Raw genomic sequence first — 23,192 nt, 5'->3', positions numbered from 1 at the left:
GTACGATTGTTTTACATGACAGTGACTTCCAAGCTAGTCTGTCCAGTATGAGTGCCCAGTGGGATGTTTCGGGTGACCCATGTCCAGTGAGGAAGTACGAGTGGGCGATACAGCGGGCAGATGGACATATCGTCCAGGCGTTTGTGGACACGGAAGGTAAGTTGGCATGAGACTCCGTTAATCCAGATGGTGGCTGTCCTAGTAAAATTGTCTGAGTTTTCGAAGCAATGGACATAGTCTCTGTAGTTATCTCCCTTTAGTTATGCAATAGACGTTTTCAGCAGACAGAAGTGTTTCTCTAGTTTCACTACATTAATATTTGTAATGCAAGTTATTTGTTTTTCAATAATCAAGATGTCCAAGGTTCTACAGAGATATTAGCTATGGTAGAATTAGTCTGTTTCATGCCAGTTCACTCTGAATCATGGAGACCGCCCCCATGGTCTAGTGGATAGAGCGTCCGCCCAGAGAGCAGGCTGTCTGGGGTTCGATCCCTGGCCACATCATACAACAACAAAAAAGATGTTAAAAGATGGCATTCGTTGTTAGACTGTCTGGTGCTCGGCATTAGAGGGCTAAGATAAGGACTGGTCAGCTCGGAGTCAGTATACTGTATCATGATATCTCATGGGCTATCACTATAAATTGGCATCAGTCCAGACAAGTACAAGCAGACACACACAAGCACAAACACAAAAACACACAGACACGCACGCACGCACGCACGCACGCACGCAGGCACACACACGCATGCATGCACGTCGCTATAGAAGTGCAATAATCTTGAACACAACATTAAATCCCCTTCCACCTCACCGAATCATGGTCCTCGATGTGTCAACTCCATTCCTCTGGGTTTTAACGAATTGGCAAAAGTATGAGGTATGACTTGCAGCAACTTGTTTTTCTGCTTAAACCGAATATGTTAAATGGAAAAGATACGCCTTGGTTTTGGGAGTCCAAATGTCTATCTGACCAACCAAACTTTCTTAGGTCGCACCTACGGCACCAATGATGAGCTGGAGATGAAGAATAAAGAGCGGTACTACCAGCTTCTGAGAGTGACCAATGCCCTCAACTACACCTACATGCTCAGGTCCAATGGTATCACCATCGAGGAGGACCCTCTCCTCCCCGGGCAGGTCAACGATGGCGATGTTGTCGGCTTCGACCTCGAGTTCTTCAGAACCAAGACAAAGATCAGCGCCAACTGGAACAACTTTGGCAGCGACACTGCTGTCGGTGCCATCATTGCAGGTATGAAGGGGTTATCATGACTGGATATGCCACCAGTTTCACAAATTTGGATCGATATTTAAAATTCCTTCGGAGGGATAGACAGTAGTGGATTGTACAAAAAAACTAGATTTTGAGACTAGTGAGTGTGTCTATTCCTGTTCTGGTTAGTCTTTGGGATAATAGCATCTTCACATGACTTACATCAAAGGAAGAGAATTTTGGAATGTCAATTTCTTTATTATGAGGAACACTATGTTTCGGAGTATATACTTACTCCTTCATCAGGTGAATGAATGCTATGAGGCAGAGAACATATTTATGTACCTGTAAGAACAACAAAAGTAAAAAGATAGTTAACATTAACAAGGGAAGCCAACCGATAATTGGTACTGATAGGTGATTAGCAATTGACAAATGGATGTCAACTTCTTTATTATGAGAAATATGTTTCGGAGTATATACTTAAATAATTGGCGCTGATAGGTGATTAGCAATCTATATATGTAAGTATATAAGTATATACTTCGAAGCGTTGTGTTCCAGATAATAAAGAAGTTGACATCCAAAGATTCACTTCCTTATGTGTATCACTCCTAAATGGCCGCCTCCGTGGTCTTGTGGTAGAGCGTCCGCCCGGAGAGCGGAAGGTCCGGGGTTCGATCCCCGGCCGCGTCATACCAAAAGACGTTAAAAGATGGTACTTGTTGTTACCCTGTCTGGCGCTCGACATTAAGGGGCTAAAACAAGGACTGGTCGGCTCAGAGTCAGTATACTGTGTCTGAGTGGGGTATTCATGTTAAACTGCGGCATGGTATCTCAGTGAGCTAGCACTATAAATCGGCATCAGTCAGGACTAGTACAAGTAGCCACAGACACACACGTGCATGCACGTCGCTATATAAGTGCAATAATCTTGGACGCGACGTTAAACCCAATTTCACCACACATCACCTCACTCCTAAATGCCTTTCAAAGACTTTATCAAAGGTATCATTCAGGTCTCATTGGCTAGCTCACCCCGAGGCGGCTGAAAAAGTCCTTGACAACCAATGTATGTTGTATGATTTCAAATGAGTGTCGGATGGTCAAAAGGGAGACCTGTTTCATTGAGTCGTTATTCCCTTACGGCGATGAATGTTGCTCATTGGAAATGGTTAAATTTTAAAATATGTTTTTTTCATAAGGCTGTGGTAAATTTGAGTATTGTCATATGTATAGTGCATGTGAGCGCCAAATAATTTGTGTCTACTATGCAAAGAACACAAAACAATACCCTTTGTATAATTGTGTTGGGCTTATTGTTTTTTTTCATATTTCAGAGAATGTCGTTCCTCGGGACAATGCCAGAAAGTCGTCAAGTCAGGAAGTGGTTTACTACGAGGTTGCAGTAGGGACTGACCGCCGCTTTCCCAAAACACGTGACAACATCGTGCCCTTTACTAACGTTGGCCTCAACAAGACCGCAACTTTCTTTGACCTTGACCTGACTCCAGTGACTGCCTTCTATTACTTCACTGTCAGAGCACACAGTAGTTCGGGGTCAAAGGCAGAGGTCACCTCCAATGGCTTCTCTGTTGGTTTTGATGGAGGAGTTACAGGTAAAGTGAGAGTGAATGAGTTGGATTTTTACGCCGCTTCACGCAATATTCCAGCAATATCACGGCGGGGGACACCAGAAATGGGCTTCACACATTGTACCCATGTCGGGATTTGAACCCGGGTCTTCGGCATGACGAGCGAATGCTTTAACCACTAGGCTACCCGACTGCCCCTGAGACCAAACGCAATTATACCTTCTAGCTAAATCTCACAAATATATCTTCATCAGAATTGACAGGCAGTCAAGTAGGTTTATTTCAAGTCATTCCACTGAGATACCATGCTGAATTTCAACAAAGATACCTTACTTATAAAGAAATGGGAACATTTGTGAGTGTGAGTGTGTATGGTTTTACGCCGCTTCACGCAATATTCCAGCAATATCACGGCAGGGGACACCAGAAATGGGCTTCACACATTGTACCCATGTCGGGAATTGAACCCTTCGGCGTGTCAAGCAAACGGTTTAACCACCAAGCTACCCAACCAACTTAAGTAAATTTATCTATGTGGGAAACGAATCTACCCGGGTATACTCTGAAGGAGGGTAGATTTTGGCACCTTACACCGGGCCTTCGGTGTGACAAGCATACACTCAGCTACTCCACCACCCCTAGTTACAGGTAAATTAATACTAAGTTTGACGTGAAATAAGAGGCTGTAGAATGTGACATCTGTTATCATATCATTTTCGCAACCTTATCTGAACCTTCATGGTTAAGATTCTGGGAAGAATAGGTCCGAACTATGTGAGCCTACTAAAAAGCATTAGGTGGTAAGGCTTGACAAAAGGTTGCTTGTGTGCCATCGTGACCTGATGACAGTGATCGTTGCTCATGCTGTCAGTCACTGGTTGGTTCGATCCCTCTTTCATTGTATACATGCCACGATATAGCTTGAATAGTGGTGAGATGTGGCATGCTTTGAATATTGCTCATTATGACCTTCAACAACATTCATTCACTGGACAATCTCATTAAAATCAGATCTTAGTTCATGCTATCGCTAAACAAAGATCTGAGGACATCCCATTACGGGTCAGGTCAGAACGACCTTTCATCCTACCAATCAAAGCGTCGCCTACCAGAACATGAAAGTGACACTCAGAATGTGTTTTCTGATCATGCAACCTCGAAATTGTTAACACGGGGTATTCTGAACGACAGTAACAGCCCGTACGACTGATTCCGTCAAAATTATCGTCTATCTCTTGCTTCCAAGGGATAAACATTTGAACAGAGGAGGCGTTGCACAGGACATGGGAAGCACTGCCATACAATCGCAACCATATATTAGACATTCCAGAATGTTCGTTTGTTCAGTTTTCAAAATTTTAACCCAGAACTGTATCAACATATTTTTCAAGTGTAGTCTGAAATGAAAATCGCCAGTTTGAAACGAGTGCCGTAAAGCTTGAGAAAGGTGCTTTCTAATTGGCTGATGTCGACTTCTTGTTGGTCGTTTCAGTGGTCGGTCAAAGTTTGCAAAAGGTCGTTCTGACATAACCCGTAATTGGATGTCCTAGGATCCTTGTTTAGAGGCAGCAAGAACTTAGATCTGATTTTAATGAGATTGATTCACTGGATTGAATGCCTTAACTCGCTACGTGGTTACATCCCTTTACCGTTTCCGAAACTGCTAGTCCTGGATTTGAATCCAATATTAACACCCATTATGACTCATGGCGTTTCAGCACCGTTCCAATGTCTGTTAGTTTTACTACATTCAAACCGACCCGTGAAGATTCCGGGGTAGAATAGGTCTTCAGCAACCCATGCTTGCCGTAAAAGGTGACTCTGCTTGTCGTAAAAGGCGACTAACGGGATCGGGTGGTCAGGCTCGCTGATTTGGTTGATGCATGTCATCGATCCCAGCTGTGTGGATCGATGCTCATGATATTAATCACTGGATTGTCTGGTCCAGACTCGATTATTTACAGACCGCCGTCATATAGCTGGAATATTGCTGAGTGCGGCGTTAAACAACAAACAAACATTCAAACCACCCATGACAGTCGCCATTAAGCTGACACCCCTTGACATAACTGGTTCAGATACTGAACCAACTCACTCACTAACCCATGGGAGACATAGGTGCCCGACTGTGAGAGTATTGGTATAACTGACATCCATTTACTTGTTTTTCTCCAGCTGGGACTATAGAGATGAAAGACTTCATTAACACCAACACTGTGCTGGAGGTGCCATGGGACGGGTTTGAATCCAAGATCGGAATGATGATGTACTATGTGGCTCTGTCCAACAATACAGACGCCTTGGAATACAAGTGTGGACAATTTGTGAGTGGTGATGTCACTTTTATTTCGTGAAATTATATATGTTATAAGAAGTCACAGTTTTATCCCAATTAACACTACTCGTTAGTTATATTGTCCAGGGGCCCGTTCCACAAAGCGATCTTAGCGCTATGAGTGTTGTTAGCCTATATTAAAGTATGGGAGTTACGATCATCTTAGCGCTAAGATCTCTTTGTGGAACGGGGCCCAGCATGGATTATCTCAAGGTAAAGTTACCGTAAAATTATTTTAGACTTAAAGACATAAAGAATTGGTTCTCAGGCAATGTTTTTTTAAAATTTAGTGTGAGCGGGCGGTGTCTTTTTTTTCTTCTTTTTTAAACTAGTATGTAACCAATAAACAGTTGTGTAATCATTAAACAATTGTAGACAACCTGGGACAAGGCCTCCCTACATAAATGTATTCCTTGATGAGTAAAATACTGGAATACAGTATTTGACTACTGTTATATTACTGCTACTTGGAATATTTAAGGATTTGGGGTTGTTGTTTTTTTTCAAATGTAAATAAAAACGGAAATTGTGGCGAACTTTATGATTATGCAGGCGGTGCCTGAGAACCAAGACTATTATTTTTATTATCCTTAAGTTGTATTGAGTATTTTTAACCTTAATCACCAGTAGATCTGGGGGAAAACATGTGTACAGCTGATTGTTACTCCCTGCTTAGGTTCAGAGACAAATACACATGATACTTTTAAACTCTGCACAATACCAATAATAACAATACAATAACAATAACAATACCAAAGAATGCCTGGAGATCCGTCATACCAAAAGATGGTACTTGTTGTTACCCTGTCTGGCGCTCTGTGGATAATCAAGGGATGAATAGTTCCCCAGTTCCCAATGCTAGTGGTAAGAAGCAACTAATGTGAATTGGTTGTTTCTGCTTGGAGCTCTGCTCATGCTATCAACCACTGGTTTGCCTGGTCAGGATTTGATTACTTTCAGGCCAATGTGATGAAGCTGATACATCGCTGACGGTTCTTCAACTTCCATATTAATTCTTTCTTTTTCAAACAGAACATTTTGAATAATCTACATTTGTGTTTTGATGCAGACGGAGCGTGGATCTCTGACTGATGAAACATTGTCATCTCTGTTCAATGTAATCGACATCCAAAACGTTGGCACAGATACCTACAAGAAATTCGACAATTTGACTCTGGCCCAGAATGGCGAATATTATGCATGGGTCATTGGTAAGTCTCGCTTATTTTTGAATACTTTTTTATATTTGTTTCATGAAACCTACCCTTCAAAACTGCAGTTTTATCAAACTTGCTTCTGTTAATAATAAATATTTGAAGCAGGCTACTTTGACTAAAATGCGCTACCGTGAAAATATGGGTTAGAACTGGTCTCCAGCAACCCATGCTTGTCGTAAGAGGCGACTAAAGGGATCGGGTGGTCAATGGAGCAAATGAACATTCTGGAATGGCTAATACATGGGAAGATTGTATGGATTCAGTCATAAAGCCTGTAACTGTCGTTCGGAATACCCCGTGTTAAATCTGTCGAGGTTGCATGATCAGAAATCACATTCCAACTGTCACTTTCATGATCTGGTAAGCGACACTCTGATTGGTCAAGTGAAAGGTCATTCTGGTATGTCCTTAGACCTTTGTTTAGCGGTAGCGAGAACTAAGACCTGATTTTAATGAGATTGTGCTTGTAGGTTTTATCAAAGTAGTAATCCTCCTGCAGAGATTTTGCTCTTTTCCCCTACAGTAACCTTATACGCTGTGGTATAACTGAACTCACTCACTCACTCACTCTAGGTGCTGACAAGGCTGGAGAGTGCAACATGACGTACCAGAGATTCAGGGTGGACATTACACCACCAACACAAGGCAAGATCAGAACGGGGCCCTACTATGATCTGGTGAGCGTGAGAGTGTTATATATAGAATACTAAACGAGCTCCCATGTAATACCAAATTACCAATTTTATGAAACGAGTGAATAGTTGTGGTATCTGACGAGCGAAAGCTCGTCAGATGCACAACTATTCATGAGTTTCATGAAATTGGTTTTACACGTGAGTGAGTTTAGTATTTTATTTATTACTTGCCATTTATAACGTTTTTTGAATTATACTGTTGAGTATGAATAGGCTGACACCTACATGTTGAATAAACCAAGAGATGTTGAGAGCTTTCAATATTTGTTCGTGAAACTTGTTCCGAGAGTACATTAGCACACGTTTTGGTATTACACAATGTGTAATACAGCTGTATGTTAATTAAACGGTTGATCTCTTCACGGGCAAGTAATAAATATATTTATGTACAGGTCCTACTCTAAACAAGGTAAAGAACACCCACCAGCCATGACAGATTAGCTCTGTTATATGAACAAATCAGGTGGTGTCTTACCGTGTATTATATACGGTATATATATATAGTAAAATACTGCTGAAATAACATGATATTGGAATAAATTATTCCTAAAAAATAATAGTTTCAGATTCAATTCTTTTGATTATTGTATCAAAATTCTTTAAAGTTATATTATTGGGTATTTATTAACCAAATCACCGGTGGATTCCGAGACACCTGTGCACAGCTGATTGCTACTTACAGTTTAGTTTACGAGAAAATACACATGGTAATCTTAATCTCTGCATATAAAACAATGCCTATCAGAACAGGAAATACAATTTAAATCGTAAAATCGGTCTTTTGTTTTTTTATCTCAACTTTTAAATTTGCTTGACCAAGTTTAATTGTTCTGATCTGTTCGTTTCCCTGAATTCGCTGAAGGGAAATGATGTATTTTTTTCTGCGGAAGACAAACATGTTTTTATTGCAAATGTACGGATTGTCTATGCGCTGGTGACGTGCTTCATTCCGATTCGCTTTATAGACGGGGTATATAAATTAGCATCGATTTTAAAGGCTTGTACAGGGGGGTCGTCTAATACGTGGGGTCGCTTTATAGATGGCGATATACGGTACTTGTTCTGTGTGGTATATGTTCATGGCAAATACAGTTGACCAGCAACCCGTGAAGATCCAAGGTAGAATAGTTCTTCAGCAACCCATGCTTGCCGTAAAAGGCGTCTATGCTTGTCGGGATCGGGTTGGTTGATACATGTCATCGATCCCAATTGTGTGGATCGATGCTCATGATGTCAATCACTGGATTGTCTGGTCCAGACTCGATTATTTTACAGACCGCCGTCATTTACCTGGAATATTACTGCATGCAAACAAACAAACAAACAAACAAACAACCAGCATCATAAAATTGTTCTCAAAATGTTTGACTGCAGGTATAATACCTCAGGTATCAGAAATATTGGACAAGGTATTGTATTGTTCGTTTGGTCAATGAAGTAGACCAAACATTTATGTTGTTATACTGGTATAGGTGAGGTGAAGAGGCGTCCAAGATTATTGCACTATAGCGACGTGCATGCACGTGTATGTGTGTGTTTGTGTGTGTGGCTGCTTGTACTAGTCCGGACTGATGCCGATTTATGGTGCTAGTACACTGAGATACCATGCTGCAGTTTAACATGAATACCCCACTCAGACACAGTATACTGCCTCCGAGCCGACCAGTCCTTGTTTTAGCCCCTTAATGCCGAGCACCAGACAGGGTAACAACAAGTACCATCTTTTAACTCTCCGGGCGGACGCTCTACCATTAGACCACGGAGGCGGTCGGCCATACTGGTATAACATTGACAGTGCCCTCGAGTTTGGTGTTAGGAATTGTTGCATTCTCTGGCTATGGTCGACATCACCTTTGGTAAATATTGGTGTATGCAGGCAGCTGTGTCTTTCTGTGCCAATGTTCAGGGTGGGTGCTAATGAAAGAATTATTAACCTGGGAAGATCTGGGGTGGAATAGGTCTTCAGCAACCCATGCGTGTTCTAAGAAGCGACTAAGGGGATCGGGTGGTCAGACTTGCTTAGTTGGTTGATGCATGTCATCATATCCCAAATGTGTTGATCGATGCTCATGATATCAATCACTGGATTGTTTGTAAATTTGTAAATGGTCCTATTTGTAAATAATGCGACGAATGTAAATATGTGGTGCGGTACTCATGCTTTACAAATCCTGCAATCGACCGAAATTTGCACTGCAGTTTACGAACCAGATGTCAATTTCATTGCATGATTTTGATTGGACTGTACATAGACTCATTAGTCCATCCAAAATAGAACTCCATAATTCCATCCGAAATTTTTAATCATTTAACTCCCTGGCTTCGGAAAGATGAGCATTTGCACATCCAGCCAAAAGCCTGGCTTCCTTCCCGCCATTTCTGGTGTCCCCACCATGATATTTCTGGAATATTTCTAAAAACAGCATAAAACCTCTCTCACTCTCTCACTCTCTCACTCTCTCACTCACTTTCTTTGCAGGTGGCCAGTTATGCGTCTAGCAGCCGAAGTCTCCATGCCTACTGGAAGGACTACAGTGATGAGGAGTCCGGACTGAGATGCTACCATGTGTCGCTGGTGAAACGGGCGACCTGTCAAGATGGGGCAGTGGAGGAGGTGGTGGTGCCAAGCATTGAGATAGAAGCAGAGTACCACTCCTACAAATTCATGGACATCAGCATGGAGGTCCGTGCTGATTCGTACATGTTTGTGACCATGACAGTTTTGCAATGCAAGATCATATGTTATATTTTTTTTAAAGTCATTAAAATGAGATCTTATTTTCGCGCTTTCCCTAAACAAAGATCTGAGGACACCCCATAAAGGGTCATGTCAGAATGACCTTTCATCCAACCAATCAGAGAGTTGCTCACCAGATTGGGGAAAGTGACAGTCGGAATGTTTTTTCATGAAGCCTCGAAGAGAAAAAACAGGTAGTTCTGACATGACTGTAATGGGGTGTTTTCAGACTTTTGTATGGTGGTAGCAAGCACTAAGATCTGATTATAATGAGACTGATGAACATCCTAACTTTCACGGGGGCACGGGTGGCCCAGTCGTCTAAGGCGCCGTGATTCGCTGTGCAGAGTTGTGTCCCTTGGGCACGCCAGAAACCTATGATTGTGGGTTCGAATCCCGGTTCGGCCCAATTATGTTTCTAGGTTTGTCAGCACCATACCCGTGCTCGTGGGTTTCACCGAAGTGTTAAAAGTCTGAGACCTGCATCACTTCGGGCTTTCCTCCCACATTAAGCTGACACGCCGTGATATAACTGGAATACTGTTAAAAGCGGCGTTAGGCTCAACTCACTCACTCCTAACTTTCACATTCAGTGCAGAAAACATGGCTGGCCAAGACACCTATGGTCTTGCAGTGAAGGCCAACATCAGACTCTTTATATTTTGGGATTCTTATCCTGTATTATCCTGTTTTCCATGGTGTGTCAGCTCCTTTAATTTGGTCAGTTCCTGTAACAAGACCCTCAATAATAGTTGCCTTCCTACTTCAAGCTGACACGGACCCGTGTAGATCCGGGGTAGAATAGGTCTTCAGCAATCCATGCTTGCGTAAAAGGTGACTATGCTTGTCGTAAAAGGCGACTAACAGGATCGGGTGGTCAGGCTCGCTGACTTGGTTGATGCATGTCATCAATCCCAATTGCTTGGATCGATGCTCACGATATATATCACTGGATTGTCTGGTCTAGACTTGATTATTTACAGACCGCCGTCATATAGCTGGAATATTGCTGAGTGCGGCGTTAAACAACAAACAAACAAACAAACCAAATCAAGCTGACACGCAATGCGACAAAGGAATTATTGTTCAAAATGACCAGGTTAAGTTGTATAAACACTCACCTCAGGCTCTTGTTATAAAAGGGGTAACAAAAGCAAGATAAACAATGTATTCATCATATTAGGGTTCATGTATCTGTCCTGTATTGTCAAACAGAGGGACACGCCCTACATTGTCCGACTTATGACCGAGAATAACGCGCGACTGAGGAGTATAACGGACTCCCCACCTGCCCTGTATGACAACTCAGTCCCCACCCCAGGGAGAATCGTGGATGGAGTGAACTTCACCAAGGATATCAGCTGGATCGGAACTTCTAGTGAGGTTAAAGGTCAGTGAAAAAAAAACACGATGAAAAAGGCATGTTGTTTTAATGGCATCATGCATTAATAAATTACATCCAGGTGGGTGATATTTAACAGTGTAGTGGTACTTTTCTTTCAAAAATTATTTTGAGTTAAATTATGAACATAGAGGTCATCACAATCGTGTCTCAATGTCACACTTCGGCTACAATAACCCCAGTCATTCACGAAATAGGCGACCATACCTTGCTGTTACAATTCTGCCAAAAACAATGACCCAATTTAGTGCCTTTGAAATGAAGAATACAGTACATCATCTACTATTTGTATTGTCAACCTCCGTGATATACAAACCAACTGTCCTGCTTTAGTTAAGCTCGCCCATGCCCAGGAGCGGTCGGGTAGTGGTTAAAGCATTCGCTCGTCACGCCGAAGACCCGGGTTTGATTCCATTTCTGGCGTCCCCCGCTGTGATATTCCTGGAATATTGCTCAAAGCGGTGTAAAACTATACTCACTCACTCACTCACTCACTCACTCACTCACTCACTCACTCACTCACTCACTCACTCACTCACTCACTCACTCACTCACTCACTCACTCACTCATGCCAGCAAGACTCATGAAGTACATAAAGTGTTTATACATTCAAACAAATCGGCTCCTATGGAACATACATGTACTTTGTTCATTTTTTCAGGTACCTTCCTGCACCATCCAGTGCCTGACATATCTGCTTGTCCAGTCCGACCAATCAAATTCAACGATGCAGGATGGAAATTCTTTGAGTCGAACCGGAACTTCGACAGCCGTAACACCAGTTTGAGCTTAACCTATGGCGCTGCCTATGTCCATCGCACGGACAGTGGCGACTCCATGGACATTAAACTGACCAGAGACACCAAGAAGGACGCCATGATGTCCGGCTCCTATTTCAGAGATGCTGACCTCGTCAATGGAGGAATATATGAGGTACATCGTTCATACCACTCGTATTCAGTTGACGCAACATTTTCTTTGTCAGCCACCTTTTTTCCAATACCACATGTTAAAACTAATTGTTTTACCTCTTGAAAGAATCTTGTTGTTTCATTGGTACCATGTGACAAAACGATACATTTCAGTTTAGACCCTTAAATATGTGACTGACACTGACCTCAAAAACTGACTCGTCACATGATCAGAATTGACCTGTCACATGATGAATATTGACTCGTCTGGTACGAAAGAACGTGGCATCTGGAAGCAGGATTTCACTGAAAAAAAAGACAGTTTAAAGGCTCCATAAGCTTCAAGGGGATTTTTCTTGATAAGGTCAATATACGAAAACAATGACCCTGAGGTGATTGGACGGGACCGAGCCGCAACGTCAAGAGTAATTACCGTAATCGACGTAATAAGCGCCCATTATTACCATTTCCATCATAGATATAAACTTCTTACTTCCATAAAAACCTACAATGCATATTACCGTATTCGACGTAATAAGCGCCCAGGGCCCTCTCAAAATTAGAGACAGTGGGCTCTTATTAGAATAATATTTTGGTGAAAAAACAGAGTTGAAAGATAAATTTCGTGGTTTATGCTGACAGCCTGAAATGTTTATGTACGACAGATATATTTTTCCAGAATTTTATATCCCATAATTAAGGGTGCATATAACACACAAGTGCTTATTGTACGCGAATTAATAAGTCTTGTGAACATTGATCAATCGGAAGGGGTGCTAATTGGGATTGTTTACTAGCCAATATATTAGCAAATATCGCCGTGGGCGCTTATTAGAACAGGGTGCTTGTTAATTATGGGATATTAAATTCTGGAAAAATATATCTGTTTATATCTATGATGGAAATGGTAATAAAGAAATTGACATTTCTTGCAGTTTTCCATCAAGTCGGCCAAAGGTGACGGCAAGGTTGTGACCAGCGTTCTTTTCTGGGACGGGCCTGAGGACTACATCCTCGACTACGACTACACCCCAACGCCGGCGTGGGAGGATAGCAACTGTGGCTGCTGCTATGTCGACCCAGTTCCAACTGTAAGACACTCTTGTCATTAAAAGAACAGTCCTTTTTAAACACAGAATAACTCAAAGTAACTTCCTACAATTGGGGTAATGATGAGTAGCCAACGTTACAGAATCAAGTGTTCATTTCTTTTTTGTTCAGTAAATGCGCTATCGTGTCACTGGATTTCTGGCCTATCATTTCCTTGTCTGGTTGGTTTACATGCTGCCGTTTCATGGCAGGAACTGCATTTTACATTGATCATAAATTCTTAATCGGAGTCTAAAGTTTGGAGGGGGTTCTGGATGGTTTGTTTCATCTTCTTGTCTTTTTATGTTACTTCAGGATTATTAATTGATTATTGTCGGTTCTCTCCGCCAGAGTTGCAAGTGCAACTGTACCAAGTACATAGAAGCCAAAGACTTCTACAAGAGTCTGTCCAAGCGGTCAGTTGACGGTGACGACCCTGCTGCAGAGTATGAAGTGGTGAAGCTGACGAAGGAGGAGAAGGAAGCTTTGAAGAAGACCGACTCCATCACAGATGGTGCTGAAGTAGCTCACATAAAAAGGGAACCGCGGAGTTCCTGCGGACTCCAGATATTCGCAGGTGAGTCAGTAGTAGAGACAAAATAATGGATACCACGAGTCTGATTTACTTCATTATCAGACCCGTGAAGATCCGGGGTAGAATAGGTCTTCAGCAACCCATGCTTGCCGTAAAAGGTGACTATGCTTGTTGGAGGAGGCGACTTACGGGATTGGGTGGTCAGGCTCGCTGACTTGGTTGATGCATGTCATCGGTCCCAATGGCGTTTATCAATGCTCATTATATTAATCACGGGATTGTCTGGTCCAGACTTGATTATTTATAGCCTGCCATCATATAGCTGGAATATTGCTGAGTGCGGCGTTAAACAACAAATAAACAAACAAACAAGACTTCATAATGAAAATGGCTGTCAACTGTGAAAGAAACCAGTACAAATGCTTCACGTCAACAAAATAAGTTGGTTTGGCATTCACATCATAACTTGAAATCTGTTCAATTTTTTTCAGAGAAACATATCCCTTGCTCATCTGCTTAACTGGTGCCTGATGCTATTTTGAAATTTTTGAAATTTTATTTTGTAACATTTCATGGAATGTATTAGAAAGTATGTGTTGAGGAAAACAGTATCCCTTGCAGTGAGTGTGTCTTTGATATGATAATGTGATTTGACTGTTTCATTCTATGTTCTTTTCCCAAAGGTGGAGATAAGCCAGGAAGACTTGTGGCATGGTGCAAGTTTGCTGATCTCCTGAATGAGGCAATGGTGGACACGCGAGATCTCAGTGTAGACCCATCCATCTCCTACCATGACTATAATGTCAACTTCTTCATACAGAGGCCAGAAGCAAGGGACTCCGAGGTAACCAATATCATAACTTCATAATAAGCTTGATGATGAGGCTCAGATGCCACAGTTCATTGAGCAGAGCAGCATCCCTATTGTCCATACCGTATTTGGGGGCGGTCGGGTAGCCTAGTGGTTAAAGCATTCGCTCGTCACGCCGAAGACCCGGGTTTCGATTCCCGACATGGGTACAATGTGTGAAGCCCATTTCTGGTGTCCCCCGCCGTGATATTGCTGGAATATTGCTAAAACTTTACTCACTCACTCACTCATACCGTATTTGGCGTAATAAGCGCCCAGGGCGCTCTAGGAATTAGAAATAGGGGACTCTTATTAAAATGAAATATTGGTGAAAAAAAACAGAGCTGAAAGATCATAAATTTCGTGGTTTATGCTGACAGCCTGAAATGATACAAAAGAAAAGTATGTGCGTATTATCCACGACAGATATATTTTTCAAGAATTTAATTTCCAATAATATGGGGTGCATATAACACACGAGTGCGTATTAGAAACAAATCAATCAGAAGGAGTGCTAATTGGGACTGTTAACTAGCCAATATATCAGCAAATATTGCCATGGGCGCTTATTACGTCGAATACGGTATATCAAATTTACTGCAATTATGATTGTTGGATTGTCAGCACAATACCCATGTTCCTGTGTTTCACCAAGCTAAGATTGCATCACTGCAGGCTTCCTGACATGCTAAGTGTTAAGCTGACAAGCGGTTGGACAACTGAAAGGCTGTTTGATAGGACTGTTTGTCATTTTATTGGGGTTAATGGGGTGACCGAGGGGCTTAAAGGATGTTCACCTAATCGTACAAGGATCTGCTGTTCTGGGTTCAAATTCGTCTCGATCATGATTCTTGATTTGTCAGCATTGTTCCAGAACTCATCGGTTTCACAGGTGTAATTATACAGTTATACAGGTGTAATTATACAGTTATACAGGTGTAATTATACAGTTATACAGGTGTAATTATACAGTTATACAGGTGTAATTATACAGTTATACAGGTATAATTATACAGTTATACAGGTGTAATTATACAGTTATACAGGTGTAATTACACAGTTATACATGTGTAATTATACAGTTATACAGGTGTAATTATACAGTTATACAGGTGTAATTATATAGTTATACAGGTGTAATTATACAGTTACACAGGTGTAATTATACAGTTATACAGGTGTAATTATACAGTTACACAGGTGTAATTATACAGTTATACAGGTGTAATTATACAGTTATACAGGTGTAATTATCCCCACCACGTAGAGGAGGGGGGATATAGGAATGGGTGCTGTCCGTCCTTCTGTCTGTCTGTCCGTCCGTCCATCACATTTCGTGAACCGTGAGAGATAACCATGGCATATAGAGAGGTCTTGTGGTGAACTGGCGCCTTTCGATAGTAAGGGATTCTTTAAAAAATTATTTTTCGTGTTTCTGTAGCAACGACTTTGACTTAGACTGAAAATGGTGGATGTTCTCGTTTCCAGAGGGCAAATGCCTTGCACACAACCAGACATGTCATATTGGCGATGGATATGAGTTTTCATGCTTGTTAAAGTTTAGGCTTTCCTTCACTATTTGGATGACACCATGGTGTAACTAACAATATTGGCCCGTGAAGATCCGGGGTAGAATAGGTCTTCAGCCACCCATGCTTGCCGTAAAAGGCGACTATGCTTGTCGTAAAAGGAGACTAACGGAATCGGGTGGTCAGGCTTGCTGACTTGGTTGATGCATGTCATTGATCCCAATTGCGTGGATCGATGCTCATAATATCAATCACTGGATTGTCTGGTCTAGACTCGATTATTGCTGAGTGCAGCGTTAAACAACAAATCCAACCAACCAACCAACCAACTAACATTATTATTATAAAAGAGACTTTATACAATTACAAATTCCCTCCACTTGTATTTAACAGCTGACGTGGTGTATGACCGTCCACATGGATGGGGAGTTAATATCGGAGCAATGTGGCATCCCTCATCTTTCCCCGCAAACCAAACTCTACATGGGCGTGTGGAACCACAAGAACTACATTCCTGAGACTGGCAGAGACGCGGAAGGAAAGATTCAGGTGTGGAGCACCGAGGCTTCTTTCCGAGGTCTCGTCATGCCGCCCGAGAAAGACAAGCTGTGTCGCTATGGTGACCCTTTCAAGGGAGGTAATAACGCCATCATTCGGTATGAGGCTGCCATTGGATCCGCCACTGGGTTGTCTGACATGGTGGACTTTCAACCGGTAAGATTTGAAAAATATTCTGGCACAAACTAGTGAGCCCTAATTCTATTTGTTGTAGTTGTGGATCAGCGTTAATGGGGCTTATCTTGGTTGCTTTCCGCACTGAAATACCCCAAATGAATATCATTTATACTTATCCTGACCCATACAAATGAGTACCCTCCCGGCCTTCCCCTCTTTCCACTGATGTGTTCCGACCATTAAGTAGGAAATAGAGAGAGTGATGAGTTACTGGGCTTGGTCACCTGGTTCCGGTGCGCATGCGCAGAATAAGGGTGCGTTTGGGTGAGCTGTTTTCTCTGTTCTTTGGTAACAGCACAGGAAGTTTCCACTACCTGTTCGGAAGAGAGAGAGATAAGCAATAAGTATGAGTCAGGATAAGTATAAATGATATTTTTACTCTAAAAAATACATATTTAAGATCACATCCATTCTTACACGTAACTTGGCATCCACATGATATAAGGTTAGCATGCATGTTGTAACGATTTCACACTCGTAACCATGGTAATAACAGTTGTGAAGTGACATTAACTTCAACGTAATGTGTTATGATTTTGCTATCAATAACAGCGTTTCAAGCTGTACTTTTGATGTCATGTAAATTTTAAGTATTGAAATCACCACTTTTTCGCACAACGAAACATAAAAAAATTCAAATAAAGAGCTTTAATATTTGAATATTTTGCATTACATCTACTAGAAAAATAAGCAGATCAATGTATGTTTTAAGGACAATGTTTGTGTTTCAAATGTAGAATATTGTTTCAAACGCCAAGTGAAAGAATATTAAGTGCACCCATGTGCTGTGTAGTGTACAGCAATCTGAGCACAGGTCTACGAAAACAAAATGTCTGCCTCTCATTAATGTAGCAAAGGACAAATAACCGTTGAAATTAGAGACATCTTAATAATGTGCTGGGCACCTTGTAATAAACTAAAAGCTCCTACTGTTTGTCCATTTCTTACATCAGTGAAGCAACATGAAATCCTGTCACATGCGTGACGTATGTTTACTTCAGGTCAGTGCGTGACGTATGTTTACTTCAGGTCAATGCGTGACGTATGTTTACTTCAGGTCAATGCGTGACGTATGTTTACTTCAAGTCAATACGTGACATATGTTTACTTCAGGTCAATGCTTGACGTATGTTTACTTCAGGTCAATGTGTGACGTATGTTTACTTCAGGTCAAAGCATGACATATGTTGACTTCAGGTCAATGTGTGACGTATGTTTACTTCAGGTCAATGTGTGACGTATGTTTACTTCAGGTCAATGCATGACGTATGTTTACTTCAGGTCAAAGCATGATATATGTTTACTTCAGGTCAATGCGTGACGTATGTTTACTTCAGGTCAATGCGTGACGTATGTTTACTTCAGGTCAAAGCATGATATATGTTTACTTCAGGTCAATGCGTGACGTATGTTTACTTCAGGTCAATGCGTGACGTATGTTTACTTCAGGTCAATGTGTGACGTATGTTTACTTCAGGTCAAAGCATGACATATGTTGACTTCAGGTCAATGTGTGACGTATGTTTACCTCAGGTCAATGTGTGACGTATGTTTACTTCAGGTCAATGTGTGACGTATGTTTACTTCAGGTCAAAGCATGACATATGTTTACTTCAGGTCAATGTGTGATGTATGTTTACTTCAGGTCAATGCGTGACATATGTTTACTTCAGGTCAATGCATGACGTATGTTTACTTCTGGTCAATGCGTGACATATGTTTACTTCAGGTCAATGTGTGACTATGTTTACTTCAGGTCAATGTGTGACGTATGTTTACTTCAGGTCAAAGCATGACATATGTTTACTTCAGGTCAATGTGTGATGTATGTTTACTTCAGGTCAATGCGTGACATATGTTTACTTCAGGTCAATGCATGACGTATGTTTACTTCTGGTCAATGCGTGACATATGTTTACTTCAGGTCAATGTGTGACTATGTTTACTTCAGGTCAATGTGTGACGTATGTTTACTTCAGGTCAATGTATGACGTATGTTTACTTCAGGTCAAAGCATGACATATGTTTACTTCAGGTCAATGCGTGACGTATGTTTACTTCTGGTCAATGCGTGACGTATGTTTACTTCAGGTCAATGTGTGACTATGTTTACTTCAGGTCAATGTGTGACGTATGTTTACTTCAGGTCAATGTATGACGTATGTTTACTTCAGGTCAAAGCATGACATATGTTTACTTCAGGTCAATGCGTGACGTATGTTGACTTCAGGTCAATGCGTGACGTATGTTGACTTCAGGTCAATGCGTGACGTATGTTGACTTCAGGTCAATGCGTGACGTATGTTTACTTCAGGTCAATGCGTGACGTATGTTTACTTCAGGTCAATGCGTGACGTATGTTTACTTCAGGTCAATGCGTGACGTATGTTTACTTCAGGTCAATGCGTGACGTATGTTGACTTCAGGTCAATGCGTGACGTATGTTTACTTCAGGTCAATGCGTGACGTATGTTTACTTCAGGTCAATGCATGATGTATGTTTACTTCAGGTCAATGCGTGACGTATGTTTACTTCAGGTCAATGCGTGACGTATGTTAATTTCAGGTCAATGCGTGACATATGTTAACTTCAGGTCAATGCGTGATGTATGTTTACTTCATGTCAGTGCGTGACGTATGTTTACTTCAGGTCAATGTGTGATGTATGTTAACTTCATGTCAGTGCGTGACGTATGTTTACTTCAGGTCAATGCGTGACGTATGTTTACTTCAGGTCAATGCGTGACATATGTTAACTTCAGGTCAATGCGTGACGTATGTTTACTTCATGTCAGTGCGTGACGTATGTTTACTTCTGGTCAATGCGTGATGTATGTTAACTTCATGTCAGTGCGTGACGTATGTTTACTTCAGGTCAATGCGTGACGTATGTTTACTTCAGATCAATGCGTGATGTATGTTTACTTCAGGTCAATGCGTGACGTATGTTTACTTCAGATCAATGCGTGATGTATGTTTACTTCAGGTCAATGCGTGACGTATGTTTACTTCAAGTCAATGCATGACGTATGTTTACTTCAGGTCATTGCGTGACATATGTTTACTTCAGGTCAATGCGTGACGTATGTTTACTTCAGTTCAATGTGTGGCCTATGTTTACTTCAGTTCAATACGTGCGTACGTTACTTCAGGTCAAAGCGTGACATATGTTTACTTCAGGTCAATGCGTGACATATGTTTACTTCAGGTCAATGCGTGACATATGTTTTTTTCAAGTCAATGCGTGGCATATGTTTACTTCTGGTCAATGCGTGACATATGTTTACTTTAGGTCAATGTGTGACGTATGTTTACTTCAGGTCAATGCATGACGTGTGTTTACTTCAGGTCAATGCGTGACGTATGTTTACTTCAGGTCAATGCATGACATGTTTACTTCAGGTACACACTCCTTGCATCCCATGCCTGAAGCCGTGTGACGTCTACACCTGTGACACCGTCTGTGACAGCTCCACCACCAACCAAGTGGTCATCACCCTCACCAACCTCAGTCTCCCAGAAACATCCCTTGTTAATAACGAATTCAAACCAGTCATTCACTACCTGACTGGTATGAGATATTTTGTTTTATTTTTTGTCAAGTGACCCGAGTTCTGAAATGAAAAAAATGTTACAGGTATATAAAAAGGGGTGGGTTGGCGTGTCAGCAAAATATAATACAGCCCTAAGACCAATCCCACTGGACCAGATTGTTCAAATTGAGGGAACAGTTTCCTACTAATAGAAGAGGTGCAGTGTAGAGTTTTATTTTGATATGTGTATTTTCTGAAAACATATGGTTTTTTTCGTGTTTTGAACTTTATTTGTTTGCTTCAACATTTGTGCAACCTATAACTTGAAAACTACTTCATGGATTCTTTTCCAATTGGGATTACAGTTTTATACCAATAGGAAAGGTGCTGTTCAAAGTTTGATTTCGATAAGTGGGTTTTCTGAGAAACTATTGCTATTTCATGTTTTAAACTAAGAAATGCTCGCTTTTTGCCTTGTTCTTCTTTTAATAATAGAATAATTTTCTCTTGTCTTGTTTTTGATATTTTAAAAAAAAGATAAAAGATACTGTCCATTTTTTTTATATTCCCTTTTTTTAAAAAGACAGCATCCTATTTTTGCAGTGAAGGCAGTGTTGGGTTCCGGAGCGTCCGCCATCGCCTCCTCTGATGGATTCTATGTTGACACAACGCCGCCGGACTTTGATGAGGATGTCCTCTTGTACTTTGACGTATCTCAGGGCGAGTTCACCCCCGTGAAATACCAGGGGTCCAATGACACAATCAAAGCCGTGTGGAAGTGTAATGACAATGAGAGCGAAGTCGTGGTAAGCTTTCGTCTTCTCATCATGACTTGCCATATTATTTTTTTTCGTTGTAATGGGGGGTGGTCGGGTAGCCTAGTGGTTAAAGCGTTCACTCGTCATGCCGAAGATCCGGATTCGATTTCTGTCATGGGTACAATGTGTGAAGCCCATTTGTGGTGTCCCCCGCCGTGATATTGCTGGAATATTGCTAAAAGTGGCGTTAAAAACCATACTTACTTACTTTCTACTTGTAATGGGATGAATATGAGTGCGTTATCCTTTAGTGGTGTAATCATCTTTGGAATTAACTTGCTATTGAGGCTTTCTTGGTATTGTATTCAGTATTGTTCGGATCCTTTGGTTGAAGAAACAAATTGAAACATATTCTTAGACCGAGAAAAAACAGTATTTAGGTTTATCCAAAACTTGTGTGTGGTTAGCTATGACATACTGTAAATCTTGAAATTAATGCATCTCCAAATTAATATGACTGCTGACCCCTAGCCAAAAATGAGAATCCCCCACGCAGTCCCCAGTGGAATGATACACATCCTTACCTTAATCCAATCAAACAGCAAATAGCACCGCTTATTAGCACTGAGTAAAACACTTCTGTAATAACAATAAACAAGTGTTTTCCTAAAAATAACACAGTTTATATTGCAAACAAAGACCACTCGCATTTTTACACATTTAATTCACGCTCGCGTTAATTTCAAGATTTACAGTATGCGGTAGCTAGTCTTTGTAGGATGGCTTTGTGCAATAAACTTTGAGCATGATACTTCATATCTCCAAGTTTAGATTTACCTATACTCTCAAGAAAAAACAGGGAATCATGAAATATATATCAGTCGTCAGAACAAAGATCAGCTTTGAAAAACGACAGAACCGTTTCAGAACCAAAACCTAACGCCTCAACACACCCAAAACATTGCACGTAGAACATCATTTGGGTATGAGGTCATCCTCACCAGATACTAACATTTTCAGTCCGCTTGTCCTTAAAATGATATTTACTTACCACCAAAAAAAACGTAAATACCATACATGTTGGTTAATATATGAAGAAGTATTCATATTCAAGAGATATTAGATTGGTTTGATGACAAACGAACATACTGGTATGTTGTGTAAACTGACGGTCACGAATGCATCACATGTGACATCATAGATCCATGATGATATGCACCATTTGTCTCGTGCAGAATTAGCGTGTCAAGTTTGGAAATCACGTGCAGCATATCGTGATAAGAATAAAGACATTCTGTGGTAACGCTTGACTGATTGTTAGTTTTATCATTAATTAGTACACACTGGAAACATATTTTCTTAACCTGCAACTTCTCTGTATGTTTCTATGGTTTGCGTTTCTTTTGGTGGTGAGTATATATAGCAAAACCCTTAAAAATGGCAAAATTCTACTTGATACCTTAACTACTGGGCAGTTTGGCAAGGACAATGGGACTAGTGGCCATTTCTATCGCTGGGTCATTCTTTTATCTGGAGAGTATGTTTCATTAACTTTAAAAAAAACACTTTAACCCGGCTGTGTTATTGTAGGATTACAGCTGGTCTATCGGGACGACGCCCGGGGGAATGGACATCATGGAAGGGACCTCTAGTGGAGAAAACCCTGGTGCCATCCAGAGTGGTCTCCCCCTTGAACATAACACGACATACTACATCTCGGTCAACTGTACCAACGGGGGAGGACTAAAGACGAATTATGTTGACACAAAAGGTAATGGTTTTTTTATTTTCTTATTATAATAGTTGTGTTTAACTGTTGATAACTGGGGAGACCTGTGAAGATCCGGGGTAGAATAAGTCTTCAGCAAGCCATACTGGCTGTAAAAGGTGACTATGCTTGTTGTAAGAAGCGAGTAACGGTATTGGGTGGTCAGGCTCGCTGACTTCGTTGATGCATGTCATCATATCCCAATTGTGTGGATTGATGCTCATGATGTCAATCACTAGATTGTCTGTTCTAGCTGAGTGCGGCGTTAAACAACCAACAAACAA

At 41.2% G+C, this 23,192-nt stretch overlaps 1 protein-coding gene across 1 annotated transcript in view; it reads left to right on the top strand.

Annotated features, from left to right (window-relative positions):
- Nucleotides 1–23,192, top strand: part of LOC124111176 — a 187,156-nt gene that overhangs the window by 145,529 nt on the left and 18,435 nt on the right. Inside the window, exons 108-123 of the mRNA XM_048394836.1 lie at nt 23–156; nt 994–1,257; nt 2,559–2,837; nt 4,989–5,137; nt 6,218–6,359; nt 6,939–7,042; nt 9,540–9,743; nt 11,013–11,187; nt 11,862–12,133; nt 13,047–13,202; nt 13,552–13,777; nt 14,419–14,579; nt 16,508–16,828; nt 20,252–20,420; nt 20,986–21,188; nt 22,731–22,911. Coding sequence (XP_048250793.1) covers nt 23–156; nt 994–1,257; nt 2,559–2,837; nt 4,989–5,137; nt 6,218–6,359; nt 6,939–7,042; nt 9,540–9,743; nt 11,013–11,187; nt 11,862–12,133; nt 13,047–13,202; nt 13,552–13,777; nt 14,419–14,579; nt 16,508–16,828; nt 20,252–20,420; nt 20,986–21,188; nt 22,731–22,911 — 3,140 coding nt within the window. The remainder of the gene's footprint in view (nt 1–22; nt 157–993; nt 1,258–2,558; nt 2,838–4,988; nt 5,138–6,217; nt 6,360–6,938; nt 7,043–9,539; nt 9,744–11,012; nt 11,188–11,861; nt 12,134–13,046; nt 13,203–13,551; nt 13,778–14,418; nt 14,580–16,507; nt 16,829–20,251; nt 20,421–20,985; nt 21,189–22,730; nt 22,912–23,192) is intronic.

Source organism: Haliotis rufescens, unplaced genomic scaffold, assembly GCF_023055435.1.
Source record: "Haliotis rufescens isolate VD_foot unplaced genomic scaffold, xgHalRufe1.0.p SCAF_13, whole genome shotgun sequence".
Classification (NCBI taxonomy): Eukaryota; Metazoa; Mollusca; class Gastropoda; order Lepetellida; family Haliotidae; genus Haliotis; species Haliotis rufescens.
The sequence above is the reverse complement of the archived record's forward strand: the minus strand, read 5'-3'. Positions and strand labels throughout refer to the sequence as shown.